Consider the following 15,370-nt stretch of genomic DNA (forward strand, 5'->3'; position numbering starts at 1 on the left):
TTATGATTAATTGCTCAAAACTACAAAAACTCAAAACGATTTTTATAATTATAATCAGCCAAGTAAATATATGTGAACAATTTGTTTTTACTGACAGTTAATACACTATTGCACAACTCGCGTATTTCATTGGAGTAATGACACCGATGAACGACTCCGCATTCCTCACCGGATAAATATTCACTTTATTTTAAAGCTACAGTTGCGATAAACGAGTCAGAGAGCAAATCACGCTTTTCTTATTCGTCCGCTCCAGGAAGTATGAGAGGTATTCAAGGGGGATGGGAGGGAAGGGCGTGAGACTTAACTAGCCTCTCCGGGATAAACCTGATTTTTCAGCCGGGGCCTGGGTACTACGTTCCACTCCACGAGTCGGCTTATCTTCGGCCCAGGCTGAAAATCAGGCAAATCATGGATGGGCGGGGGACTGAAACAAGCCTCATCTTAACAGTGAGAGCCAGGGGTGGATTCTTATTCTTTTTCATACAGAAATACCTCGGAGAAAATCCTGTTATCCAGGAAATATATAGGATATCCAAGAAAAAGGAGTACCTGCAGTATACAGTTTATACACAATCATTTATTTAAATTTATATGACAAAATATAATTTTGAATATCTAAAAGCCAACTTCTACGTTATCTATGAGAAACTGGACCTTGCAGATGGTGCCATCCCAGTAAAGTAACTGATTATGAGAGGGAAATGAAATCGTCACTTCAAGAATGGAAGTTTAACAAATCCCAATCCAATCTCTTCTAAGGTGCTGAAATTGATATGTCTGAGTAGGACGCATACTTTACATACATACCACCAACATTGCAAAAAAAGTCTAGGGCGTTAAGTCAGAAGACGTGAAATACCTTCACATACAAAGATTTGTTAACAATTTGAAACACTGTTAAGTGCAATTTTGTCTTCCAGCTTCATCCTCGGGGAGCCAGGGCGTACTGAGAGTAAACAAGCGTAACGCCAGACGAGCGCCTTTCTCCCCCGCGGCGCGCTTGTCCGCTTCCGGCTCGCACTCGTTACACTCAGCGCTCGTTTCCGCTCAGTACGCCCTGGGTCCCCGAGGATGTTCCAGCTTGTAATTGGTCGAATGGTCGCAATGTCATGCAAATTGAAAAAAAGCTGAAAGGACTGTGGCAAAGTTCTAACGTCGTATTATCCATCAATGCAAATGCATGCAAATGAAGATAAAACAATCGACTCGATTGCTCATGGATAATACGACGTTTGAACTTAGCCTGATTGAATGACAAAGTCATGGTGACTAGGACATGACTCCAAATACGGGGTTGTGTCGGCAGATGCTTGGGCCATGCTCGTCATAGTCAGCCTTGGTGTGGCACACGGAGTAGAACTCAGGCTGGAGGCAAGAACAAGCAAACGAAATGTCAAAACAACGACAGCACCAGGAACAGAGAGCTTGTAGACAAACGAAATGTCAGAGCAACAATAATACCACACAGAAAAGGGAGGCTTATAAACACTGCAAATTAAATACCAGAAAAGCAATGCTAAACTATAAATAAATGTAAATTAGCTCACGATACTATATTAATACTAAATTTACATTAACTCACCGTGGAAGCGAGCATGCTGCCTCCAAACCAAACAGCATAGCGCTGCATGTGATGGGAGATGACCTGCGTCTCAATGGGCTTGGGCTGGAAATGAACCATGCACAGCATTACATGATAATATTCATAACATGTAAGTTATATTAGAGAGTTAAGGGGTGAGGAAACCCCCCAAGAAAAGCATAAAACTCCTGGAGAGAGAAAAATGGACAAAAAACTCTTGGAGAGAGAAAAATGGACAAAAACTCCTGGAGAGAGAAAAATGGACAAAAAACTCCTGGAGAGAGAAAAATGGACAAAAAAACTCCTGGAGAGAGAAAAATGGACAAAAAACTCCTGGAGAAAGAAAAATGGACAAAAAACTCCTGGAGAGAGAAAAATGGGCAAAAAACTCCTGGAGAGAGAAAAATGGGCAAAAAAACTCCTGGAGAAAGAAAAATGGACAAAAAACTCCTGGAGAGAGAAAAATGGACAAAAAACTCCTGGAGAGAGAGAGATGGACAAAAAAATCCTGGAGAGAGAAAAAAATGACATTTTTCGGCAAAACAAAGAAAATGGGAAATGCTTGTATCCCAAACAAATTTCCCTTAAAATTGTCAATTCCCAGAAAATCTTATGATTCATTAGTCTATATTGCTTGTATTTTAGTCTATATTATTTGCATATCACTCCATATTAGTTGTGTATTGTACCTTAATTCTACCACCACTTAGCGTCTCACTCATTTTCAAGCGAGCATCCACTGTTCGCTTGATGTCCCTCTGCAGTCGCCGCCCAAAGTCTCGGAACATGGTGGAACCACCAGATAACACGATATTCTAAGATGCAACACATAATCTTTACTGTTATAAGCGTTACGTCTGTTGGGCAAACGTTTTTTGATTGGTCAAGCAGTATGACGTCATCGACCTGCACAAGCTTTTGAACGAGAATTCTTTCAGGCGTTATTATCGAAAACCGAGAAAAACATTCCGAAAACCAAGAGAAGTATTCTGAAAACTAGCTAACTGTGCGAGATATCTAGGCATATCGACATGCCTGGAGATAAGGACATGAAGCTCCTCGGAAGGCGGTCCTTAGTGTAAGGAAACAAACAATGTTTGTCTGATGGGGAAGATCAATGGAATCAAAATCGAATCATGTATCATGTTTATACAAGTGTCGGCGAGAAAGCATACTTAATTTAAGCCTGGAATAGGACATGCTGACTAGGAAAAGCAGTGTTTGACTATGTTAGGCTGTATAAAACTCCAACTAGGTGGGGGGGAGGTGTCTGTTTTCAGTCTGTTTTTTGTAAATTCAGCTAAAAAAAGCAAAGAGTCAATGGCTTAAGAAAGAAAAGCAAACACATCAAACGTATTCCACCTCTAGACATCGTGGCTGAACTGTACGAATGTTGATGAATTTGAAACTGAAGGTAAACTATATGTTGAATATGGTTCCATTGTTCTTTGTGTTTTTGTTTTTAACGATTAATATATTTAAGGGATCCTTCAAGTTAAACTAAAAATATTTTTTGGAAAAGAAGCTCTACTGTAAGGTACATTAACTATTGTCATTAGATGACAGGTGCTCAGGGCTTTTATCAACTTTCAGAGTAGGCGGTGGAGATTGATAAGTAGGGGGTGGAAGTGATTTGATCTTTTTAGTTTAAATAAAACATAAGTCGACTCTTTAAAAAAAAGTGGAAACTAGCTGACGCTTCCGCTGGCTGCCAGGGCCTAATGAAACCCCCAGGGTCCTGTTCTAGTTGTAATAATAGTAGTAATGATGATAAAGTGAAAAATAAATCCTTAAATATTTCCTTGGTAAGTGTTTTCAAGCTGTGAAGAATGGATATTGGGTGGGTTTTAAACTTTTGTTAAATTAGGCTCACCTTGTAGAGTGGTCGGCGAACATCAATGGGGCAGTTCTGGATGACGTTATCAACAACCTCAGACAATGGTGTGGTGAAATCAGGGTTGGAAAACTGTGATAGGAAACATGTATAATTATATTGAAAAAATGTCAGAATTTTGGGACTGATAATTTACTCACCTCTGGATGGAAGAAGATTTCAGGACCAAGGAACCGCTCATAGGCAACATCAACACTGAATGGCTGAGAAACACATAGAAAGTAGGGTTAAAACTGGTGCAATCAGTCTTGTAATAAATAGATTTACAGCCCTACTGCCAGTACTTGTTCCAGGAGAGAGGGTCGTACTGACCTTTTTAGTGACAGCGTTGATGGATTCATACTTTTTGATCCACTTGGCTGGCTCTTGCTCATACTTTGCAAACTCCTTAGCAATATCTGGGCAGATATATCCCCATCGCTCCTGTAAACAGGCACATCAATACCACAATAGAGGAATAAAGTTGGTTAATAAGGTGCTAAAGGCAGGATTGGCTGGGAAATCCAGTTTATTATGACATAAGGCAAAGTATCAAGAGTCCACCAACAATGATTCACCAGTGCATTACTCTTTCCTTGTGTTGGGGACAAGCCTGGAAGTGAGTCCTTAGACCAGTTTCAACTCCCAGTAAGAATGCCCCATTTTGTTCAAACTCACTTTAATTGTCTTAGCGGTTTCCATGGACTGCTCTGGAGGGATCCCCATTTCCCTCTCCCTCAGCAATTGCTGGACGAAGAAAGTGATATCTCGGCCAGCAATGGGAATATGCTTAATGCAGCTGCCAATAACATAGCCTTCGGCCTGGTAATGTACAGAGGCGATTAATATCACTAAACAATAACCTAATCAATAATAACCTCAAATCCATGTTTTACTAAAGTACTGTCTTTTGGCTGCCTCCACTAAGGGGCCTTTCTCTATCAAGTGGCCACCTTCCACTGGCCCAAGGGCTGGTGGTGGCTTAAAAGAGATGCAACAGTATAAAGGAAACGGTAATTTATAGAGGACTATTTATCTTTACATACCACAGGGATGACATGGGTGACACCATCACCAGAATCTATAACACAGCCAGTCAAGGTCCTCTCACCAACTTGTCGAGACGTCCAGGAAGCTGCTAAGGCTAATACAGCCTAGAAGGTGGAGAGAGGAGAGGTTTTAAAAAACATATTCACTCAACAGCCAGATTAAACATTTACAGACTTTTTACACACCTGTACAGCTATATATAGACCAGGAATATTGAACGATTCAAACATGATTTCTGAAAGAGATAAAAATCAATTTTTTACTTTACAGTGTATTTTTATTGATATCTACTGTATATTGATACAGTACTGATAGAAGGGCTGAAAACATCCAAATTTTCAAAAAGCTTGGCAGTGCTAATAATCTTTTGTTTTATATGCTCCTTAACCCTTCCGCGCCTAGATACAGAATTTTCCGTATTTTGCTGTATGCCTCTTTGTCATTGGACAAAAAGACAAAAGGACTGCCTTATATGGAAACTTAACACATGGAATCAATAGAGCATGAAATTCTGCACGTTTCTCTCTTACAGCTCAAGTCAGTACAACGAACCGTTCGTCATGAAATTTTTATCCAAAGTTAAAACTTTTTCGCACGTTCGAAATCCATCCACGACCACGGACCTTGCCTTTAGATCATGGACTGGACTCATTATATTTTGGGTGATTTTGATAGCAATTTAAAAGAGTTTTACGGCCTGGGAGAGACAGATTCACAATCGGTAAACAACGATGGCCGTGGGCTAATTTCTAGCAGAAAAATGTCGGTATTTTGCGACCCAAAGACCAACTTTGGTACAGAACGGTACTGCCATTGAGGAACAAGAAGCTACTCCATTCATCGGACCGAAGAATCATCCAAATAATGACTTTGAACTTTGTTTTTTTTATATTTCCATCATTCTGAATTGATTGAATTTCTTGTCAATCGAACAAACTTGTTTGAGGCGCTTCTAAATGGCAAAAAGGAAATGAAGAGAAAGATTCTGAGTGGTTTGAGAGCAACAGCGAACGATGCAGGAACTAGCGGTGAATAAATTCAGCCACCATCTCGGTATTTTTGTAAGTACTCATGGCATCGGACTATTGCCAACAATTCGCAAATATTTGAGTGAAAAAGACTTGTTTCTCGTCCAGTTGGACATTGCAAAACCAATAGCAGCAAATAATACTTTCTTGCAAGCCTATTTTGGCCGCATCTGAACAACAATGCAGAAAATTCTTTACAATACCATCTTGAATTTGTTCAATAGTCACCACTCGTTCCGCTCGATGATGTTCTCAAATCCTCGTGTTGTTGTGCTATACTTGATTTATTCACAGATTATGGCCAATTGTCAATCAATTAGACAATCATGAGCAAAAATGGACAGTTGAGTTTTGTTCAATCCATGAAATAAAGCCGCTAAAATTTAGAAATGAAATGACCATGCAAGCCGTGCTTTTATTGCCGCCTGTTGATGCTGTATTGTGTAGAAACGGTGCTGACATGACTATCACAACCAGCTCGCTTAAACCTGAAAAATAGCTATGTATAATATTTGGATATGCTTCCCTAAAGAGTTAACTCTGAATCTTTGAAGTTAATTTGATGCAGTTTCTCTGAAAACATGCATAAACTGGAACTAACAAATGACGAGCACGCGGTTAAATTGCGCTAAATTCGAAAAAGTTTGTCTTTGCCTGCTTATAAAAATTGTTGCAATACAATATTTGGAAAACCAGTACTTTATTCCGATCAATAATTATGTGGGCAATGTTTGTTCTTACTATGTCAGCCCATGAAATTCTAAGGAAAAAGAGAAAATCTACAAAAACTGAAGACCTGATGTTATTTTCTGTGCGTCAGTCAAAAAAACTTGGGCGTGAAAGGGTTAATCAACCTTTGCCAAACTCTCCCCAGATAGACTAATATGTACAGCAGAGAACCCTGAGAATGTACACTAATGCTGATTTAATCACTCCCTGATTTAATCTCAGGTATAAGCCCACCTGCGGTGTATTCCCTGTTCTCAGGTGTGTTCAGCGGAGGTTCTGTCTGGAATTAATTAAAACACATGGGTCTTCAAGGTTCATAATATTACTTCCATAGTCCTTTTTATAATGCACATTTACTTAATAGGTTTACAGTACAGTCCTGTGCAATGAATTATGAATTATATTGCATTTAAGTAATGTATTAAAACACAACTTACCAACAAGAAATAGTGATCTTCCGGTTCTGCTCTCAAGTATTTAAAGATGCACTGTTCCCAGAAACGTTCCTACAAAGATACATTGTTATTAAGCCACAGGAGCACACTGTATTATTTTTTTTTAATCAACATAAATCCTTTGAGCATACAGAGTCCTTTATACAAGAATTCTTACCATAAGATCCCAGTCTTCAACTATAGCATGTCTGATTGGCCACTATAGTACAAAAAAAAAAAAAACATCAGTTTGGAATGACTGTGAATGTGAATTAAAGAAATTAAGTTACCTTGGTAGCATAGCTTGGTTTATCAATAGCTTCATCCCCAATGAAAAAATCTGGAAAGCGATGGGCATAGTGTTTAATGAATAAAACTGCCAAGGGAAAGGTGTGGTCTAATAGGGGTTTTGTACTCACCAAGATCTTCAACACCTTTAGCGGATCTACCAAGACTTTTATTCCCAACTTTGGCTGACTCCTTTATTGCAATAGCTGGGAAAAGACAATTATTTCATGTTTAAAAATTTAATTGCTTTGATTTACCAGAATTGTTTCATCCTCGGGGACCCAGGGCGTCGTGGAGATCGGGCACACAGGGAGCTCGAGAGAAAGAAAGGAGTGAAAGGCAACTGCTCTGTAAAAGCTATTTCTAAAATCTGCAGCAAACTCGCTTTCTGATTGGTCTTATTATAATTAAATTGAAATGAGACCAATCAGAGCGATCCTTATTAATCAGAAAAGCAGACGCAATTTTCCCTTTCGTAAACCATCGTTGCCATTTGGAACGGTCGTTGTCATTTTAAGAACGGTCGTTGCCATTTAAAACAGTCGTTGTCATTTTAGCCCATTTATGATGTCATACTCTTATCTCCGGCGATCGGAAAACGCTCCGAGACATCACACGCGAGTGCCTTTGGGTTCCCTGTGGTACAAAAGCCCCGCATGGAGTTTTGTGTTTAAAATATGGCGGAACAAGAAGCATCCACGTGCGAACAACAACAACGCGATCCTCCCCCAACAATGCATTCGATTCGGAAACCAACCGGCTGGAACGCATTTTACCAGTCAGTTGCGATAATTTAATAGGTCTAATAGCAATCCGTGAAATAAAATATCTGCAATTTAGAAAGTCCATACCAGTAAACTCTCTCACAGTGGTGGGAGTGCGGTGGGAGTCTCAAGATTTCGACCATGTCGCAAGTCTATTTTTTAAAGAAGGTATACAATTTCTATACTCTCCCTCATTTGCTCTCTTCTGCTTTCTCATAAATTTACTGACTGTACATTATTTAACCATATTTCCAACACGATTTCTCTCTGAGTTTGGTTGACAGAAAATGTAAACTATCCAACAACCTACTGCGAATCTTTGGAATTCTTTTTTAAGTCACTTTAGAGGTTATTGTTTTCGCCGTCTTTAGCCAGATGTACAGAAACAGCTGAGTGATGGGGCAGGAATCGGAAAAATTTCCACGGTCGTTGGCAGAATGTGGAAAAAATTGCCTGCGGACAGAAGAAAGGTTTGTCCTTTGAATGAAAGATCAAAGTTCAACTATCCAACCTTATGTTTTCTATTGCACCCCACCTTGGGGGAGGGTGGGGAAAATGTGGGGCATTTTCTTGTGGATTCAGGTATTCAGCCTGACTATTTTTTACCCTTCATAATATTATAATACAAAATTGTTAGATCATTTTGAAGTTTGATAGGTTTCCCACAGTCTGTAGTGTTTAGAACATTTCGAAGTGAAATCTATAGTGTGCTCTTGGTTCGCTCACACAAATTTTTAAATTTCACTTTGCAGTTTGTTCTACAACATCCCTCCATTAACTATGATGACCATGAGCTAGCATATTGTATGGTAGTTGTATTAAAAAGCTTATGTTATTTATTGTTTCAACAGTACTGGAAGGACAAGGCACAAAGCATAAGAGAGGATCTTGACACAGGCATGGCAACGAAGAATAAGTGTGCTTCTTGTCAAACAGAATTTTCCAGAAGCAAAGATCTTAAGTATCATGAAAAAGGATGTCATCCATGCATTTGCAATGAATGCAATGAAACATTCGGCCATGAAAACAAGTTAAAAAGACAATCAACAAAAAGCATGCAGCAAGCTTCAAGTGTGGGGACTGCGGAAAGACTTTTGCAGTGAAAAGAAACCTCATTAGGCACAGCAAGTCCCATCAGTAGTCCTCTCTGTTGTTATCAGTTTTGAGTAAAAGGCAACAAGTGAGGACATGTTTTTAGACAATAACAGAGGAAGGGGTGCAAAAAATATTCTATAGAAAACAGAGAGGACTACTGATGGGACTTGCTGTGCCTAATGAAGTTTCTTTTCTCTGTTCAACCACCTCTCTGAATCACCTTTGTATTGTAATTATAAAATGCGACCATTGATTGTTTGACTGTCAAGTAGCTTTTTTACAAACGAACTTGGTATTTTCAAATAATGATAATCTATCTTTTTATAGCACTTATATTTAACAATCTAATAGTGAATTACAACTCTTGATAGGAAATAATAATGACACTTTAATTTCAATAAATCCATTTACAATAATGATGGTAATTAAGAAACTATATAAAAAAATTATGTTAGAGTGGTTTTCAAAAACCCTTAAAATACCTTTTAGTTTATTTAGTACTAATACACTGTAATGTCTTTGTTCTCTTCTGTTCTGGCTTGACTATTACACTGTAACAACTAAATTTTGTTTCACAGGATTTTGAAAACCACTCTAAGAAAAAACTATAATAATAATAGTAATAATAAAAACTATACATATATTATAATTCATACGTATAATAATTGATATATAACCTCTGTATATAATTGATATATAAACTCTTGATAGGGGTGAGCTTTGCTCAAGATTAGTACAACCTCCATGGTCAAGTCAAAAGAGAATTGGGAATTAGAATTTTATACAGTTTTGTTATATGTCTGATTAAATAAACATTTAAATAGTACAAATCAGTGCTCAGAAGCCTTTTAGTAATTTGTAGCAACACTTGTTTTTAATAAGAAATCCTGGAAAAACTAGGGGTCAACTTAGACACAAAACAACATAAAAACATAAATTTTTACAATATTTTAGGGGTTTGACTTATACACAGGGTTGACTTATACATGGTCATATATGGCAATAAGAAACTATACAATAATTTAAAAAATACTGTAGTTTCAACTTTTTTTACTACTTTTTTTCCTTTGCATATGCTTTGTTTTTGACATCATTGTATGTGAGCCAGACTTCTTACTGCCTTGTGTGTTGGACTGTACCGCTTTAGCCAGGTCATAGCCACGTTTCCGTTTTTTTGTAGGCCCTTGTAATGACTGCAGCTGTACTGGTCTACCCTTAAGGGTGGCCTGATGGCTTCCATTACCATTTTTTTTTCTGCTGGCTTCCATTCCCATTTTTTCTTTTTCTGTTGGGTTGTACTCTAATTTTCTTCCCCTTTGCTGTTTTTTTTAGTTTCAACAGATCCAAAGTTGAAAAGGGCAGTTGTAGGTTTTGCGCGCATCGATGTTGCAAAAGGGACGGTTGTACAGGAAACAAAAACTCAAGTAGAGTGCCACAGAATGCCAGCCCCCCACCCACCCAACCAAACCATAAATAATGAACACTCCCTAAATGGCACATACATGCACAAGCTGTGACAACAGTTAGTTTACCTTTCATTGTTCTTTGATGAGCTCCTAACTTTAAACACATTGTTGTTGAACTTTTCAACAGTTGATAGATACAAGTCGCGTTCCCTTAAATCAGGAGTGCGAAAACCTGAGCTGTCATCCTTTCCTTTACCCATAAAGCGCCGTCTGTAAAGACCATCAAAGCTGCCATCAGCTATGGAGAACAATTTGTCTTTATAGTGGTCCTCCAACTCAACTGTGAGCTTGCTGATAAGCCCGACAACGTTGTACTCCTTAACTCTCCTCAGAATTGTACCCTTCAGTACTAAAAACTGTGCCTCAGCAAAATTATTAGTGTGGTTGCCTCTTACTCGTAGTTCTGTACGAAAGCAAAGAGCAAATGCCTCCTTCTCAATATACAGAGTTCCTAAATAGTCAACCAGATTTGGATAACATTTGCATTTGTCATCATTCAACAGTTCAGAAAAGCAGTCCTCAAACAGTTCCTCTGTTTCTGCATACAAGCTCTTCTTAAAAAGACTGAGGATGTAGGGACGATCAACTTGATTGATACCATGGCTGGTCTCATGTAGCCACCTCCAAACCTGCTGAAGCATGTGAAAAATGCATAGAAGCAGTTTACAGGATGGCCACACTGAGTTGAGAGCATTGCATTCCTCTTTGCAATTGTCGGTTAGAATGACCTCAGGGCCAACTTTGGTCCATGGCCATAAAAAGCATAGTCTGGCAAGCATGACTGTAGCATCTCAAAACCTTGCTTCAAGGATTTTTTTCTTTCATCACTTGTAATAAGGATACCTAATGGCAGAGCTCCAGCAACATTGTGTGTGCTCACAACAAACACTTTTAAGTTGTGTTCTTCGGTATTTGAAGTGGCATCAATAAAAACTAGTTCGTCTGATTGCTGGACTTCTTTGTGCACACGTTTCATAAGTGGTGAGATAATTGTAATTATCAGAGGTGTATCATCACCTCCATAAATTTGGTGCATTGTGCTAGCTTCTGGGTTTGCTTTTCTGTATTCTTCTAATTTTTCAACCATTTTTGAAAACATCAAGTGGCCTGTCCCGCCATATCTCTCCTTGCACATCTGGGTGTATAGATACGAAAAATCTCTCCTTCTTGGCATTAAAGACCGATTGGCCTTTTTCCTGTGGTAGTCAAGTTCACCCTTGCATGACTCTCTCAAGTCTTTCAGACACTGCTGTCTAGCAGTGGATGGGGTGCAGCCACTTTCAAAGAGTTTCATTACTTTGTCAATAACTTCTGGTGAAACATCATGAAAATTCGAGGCTTCAAGAGTATCGACTAAATGATTGTGATCCCAAGTAATCTCAATCGTGCAACAGCCATCACAAGCGATCTTGACAAACATTTGGAAAGGGCAGTTAGTGTTTTTTACCCTTGCAGAAGGGTTCAGAAGTAACTTCTTCTGTGGGTCCTTGCTTGGGCTCCAGTTCCTGGTGTTGTGGTGGCACCTGTAATAGTTTTTCAGGGCACACCCTTTTGTTGGCTTTTTCTTGGTCTTGATTCGAACAGTAATGCTGTTAATCGCTTCACATTCGGCCAGCCATCCATCTAGATTCTCGGTAGTTACCTCTTCTGTTTGGATAATCGCCTTGAACTTCTCCTCTACACCCGAAAGCTCTTTCACGTGATAAGTACAGTCTTCTGGGAGTGTTTCGATAAATCTATTTTCGTCAATAGAGTTACTTTGAAAAGGTTTGGATTGAGAATTTACTTCTTCTATCGCAGCTTTGATCAAGTCGTTCATGTCCGCCATTTTGGAAATTTGTTTTTTCCGACGCGATATGGACTATGGTTCAACGGGCCGATGAAACTCCGAGTAAATATTGACTCGACGAACTCGCCCCACGTTTTGGCAACGACCGTTCTTAAAATGACAACGACTGTTCCAAATGGCAACGATGGTTTACGAAAGGGAAAATTGCAAAGCAGACAGACCTCACACATAGTAAAACTTCACAAACATCTAAACTGCTAAATAACAAAGCCAACTCTGTTTGGTAAAAGTCTCACAGATCAGATTTTGCCTGGAGTCTGCAAAGGGTTGCACGAGCAGGGAGAAACTTGGGCATTATATCTGATCATGTCTTTGACCGCTCAGCTCCATTATGAAATAGCAGGTAATATACCTTCTGTGTACACAGTAGAATGCAGATCATCAAAGAGTGGACCACAGACTTCCGAATTATTTCCGAGACCGCGGTTCTTGTTAGAAATAACTGACTTTGAGAAGCTGCGATACGAAATATACTGCAGAAACTTTGTAGTTCTTCTAGTCTGTGACAAGGCTCATACTCATTTCGTATTCGCTTGATTTCTCAATCAGGTAGATCAAAGGTTAATTAAATAAACAGTTAAAATAAAATCCCTCAAACTTGACTAATCCCTTGAAATATCTAGAATCATTTAAGCCTAAAATAGAATTTTCCCAATATTGTTTATTATGTTTTAGCGTATAGTTTTTCTTTTCCCTCTTCCGCCTGTTCTTACAGGCGCTTATTGGAAAAAGGCGCCAGGTCTAGTCAGGCGACTAATTGGATTAGAAACCCTTTTTAGTAATAGCTTTTACAGAGCAGTTGCCCAGGGCGTCTTTCACTCCTCTTTCTTTCTTGCGCGCTCCCTGTGTGCTCGATCTCCGCGACGCCTTGGGTCCCCAAGGATAAAATTATTTAAGAAATAGAACATATTAGTACTATAGCCTGACGGTAGTACAAGCAAGAAAGAACAACAAAGGTGGTCAAAACATGATACCACTCCTTGGTCATTTCCTCTTTTCTGAGTTCATTTTAAATACGAACAGTTTTTATTAACCTCATAACAATAAAGGTTTAGAATAAATAAAATACCCTTTTATAAGAACCTTCGTTATTAGATTGCCCAGCCTGAGATTTCACCAAATGCTAGTTTAGTTAGTGTAATTTGTTATAAAATGTGATATGCAATAAAATGCATAAATATATATAATTGTTTGTATAATAACAACCATAAATATAATTTTTGATCATGTGTGTAATTCTCTTTCTAATAATTCATGTAGTATCAAATGTTCACACACTGAAATTTTAAAACATCTCCAGCCTTAAAATGCAATAAAAATGAGAATGGCCAAGCCTAGACTGCAAATAGATGTTCTTGCTGTATCAAAAAACAGTGTAACACACTTTGTGACCAGACACTTTATATATTGCTAAATGCCATAGCTAAATGCTGTAGCAATACACACTTTGTGACCAGACTCTTTATATATTGCTAAATGCCATAGCTAAATGCTGTAGCAATACACACTTTGTGACCAGACTCTTTATATATTGCTAAATGTCATAGCTAAATGCTGTAGCAATGTTACCTGTAGGCAAGATGTATTGTGGCTCTGTGTTACCAGCGAATCCCATTTTTGTGTAGCTGCAATCAAAGAGATCAGTCAATAGTATTTAAAATACAGTGAAACGTAATGATCATCAGCTGTTGCATAGATTTGTAATCTTTTGGTAAATAACCTATTTTAAGGGGAGTGTGTTTTTCTTGTATGTATCTGTTATATGTGATAGTAAAATAGGCCACAGATAATGTGGACAAAGATACTCTAATCATTTTTTTATGGTAATAGGTGTGCATATCTATGGTGAAACCCTCCCTTCACACCAAAAGAATCATGCACATTGCAGGTTATTAGCTGAGGATTTCACTTTCTCATGTGTGAATCGATGATCATCGATTTCTACTGTAGTTTTAATAATTTGGAAAATAACGCACACAAGGAGGGCCTCATAAGGCTTGTTTCAGTTCATAAACATGCCATTACTATAAAAGTTTGCCTGCCAAGATAAGACATTTCTGTAAAAACAATTAATAAGTCTTGAGTGTCAAAGCTCGAAATACAAGTTACTGCAATAATACAATAACATAAGTATGTGAACACTGAGTGTAAACCATTTTTCAAAGTAAAACGTCGTAAAGAGTAGTGATTTGGATTTCCACAGACATTCGACAACTGAGCTTCAGCATCAATTAAGGGATTTTCAAAAGCCCATGTTTCCCTTACAAATCAATAAAATTTGAATCCGATTATTGTTACTTCAATAGAATACCTATCAGAAAAGGTTCTTACGCGAAAATATCATGTTTTTCCCTTGGGCCAAGGAGTAAAAAGCAGAGACGTTGGGCAGGACTACAACTGCACGTCAAACACAAATAACTTTTCGCTTACCCCGTTCCATTGTCAATAACACAAGCCGGCTGCCTTCCAGTCATTCTGAGGAGTTGCAATTCGGTGTTAATTAGAAGGAAAGACGCAGAAATCTGGGCCAATTCCCAAATCAAAACTCCAGGGAACTTGCGGAAGCAACTCGTGAACCAAAGATGGCGGAAACTACCCACCCGGCGCGTATAGCACTATGGGTAAAAGTAGGTGTGGTGTCAAAAGTTCAAACAAGGGGGAGGGAGGGCTAGTAACTACGATCGTGGTCGATCAGACTCTCCCCGGAGATCGTTCGCTCCACTTTATCTCCGCAATATATATTATAAATGCCTTTTTTTTATTTGAATTTTCCGCTTTGGGGAGAAGGAGTGAGCAATCTCTGAGCCACCTGATAAATCTGGCTGGCATATATCGAATATTTTAAGCTGTCCAGTGCATTCTCATATGGGTACTTACCTGGAAATTAAAAAAAAAAGAATGAAGAATCATCAAATCTTGTAAATGGCTGGGGCGTAGCCAGGGGGTTGGTCCAGGGCCCCCCTTCTAGCAGCCAAAAATACAGTAAAGTATGACACATTATCTAATATACTAAAAGGGCCTTTTGTGTGCCCTCCTGTTAAACATCCTGGCTACGCCACTGAATGGTTAGAGAAACTATCACCCAGAAGCTTAGAAACTCTAACAATTATATCTGGGCTCCCTAACAAACAAAGGGGCCTAGATAATATTCTAAATGTTAAATAATCGCAAAAAGTGGACATGTTCACACTGGGTCCTCCCCCCCCTTT

The 15,370-nt window shown here is 38.7% G+C and overlaps 1 protein-coding gene across 1 annotated transcript; it reads right to left on the reverse strand.

Moving 5' to 3' along the window:
* Positions 1 to 560: 560 nt before the first annotated feature.
* Positions 561 to 14,776, reverse strand: LOC5513649 (actin-related protein 3). The gene is made up of 16 exons (XM_001633835.3): positions 14,592 to 14,776; positions 13,731 to 13,786; positions 7,119 to 7,193; positions 6,990 to 7,039; positions 6,878 to 6,919; positions 6,703 to 6,771; positions 6,500 to 6,545; positions 4,694 to 4,743; positions 4,505 to 4,612; positions 4,137 to 4,280; positions 3,792 to 3,902; positions 3,620 to 3,682; positions 3,459 to 3,551; positions 2,275 to 2,400; positions 1,586 to 1,669; positions 561 to 1,368 (listed from the first exon to the last, which is right to left on the reverse strand). The coding sequence occupies exons 1-16, from the start codon at positions 14,633 to 14,635 to the stop codon at positions 1,273 to 1,275; spliced, it is 1,257 nt and encodes a 418-aa protein (XP_001633885.1). The 5' UTR covers positions 14,636 to 14,776; the 3' UTR covers positions 561 to 1,272.
* Positions 14,777 to 15,370: the final 594 nt, after the last annotated feature.

The sequence above is a fragment of the Nematostella vectensis genome, chromosome 2 (assembly GCF_932526225.1).
Source record: "Nematostella vectensis chromosome 2, jaNemVect1.1, whole genome shotgun sequence".
In the NCBI taxonomy this organism is placed as follows: domain Eukaryota; kingdom Metazoa; phylum Cnidaria; class Anthozoa; order Actiniaria; family Edwardsiidae; genus Nematostella; species Nematostella vectensis.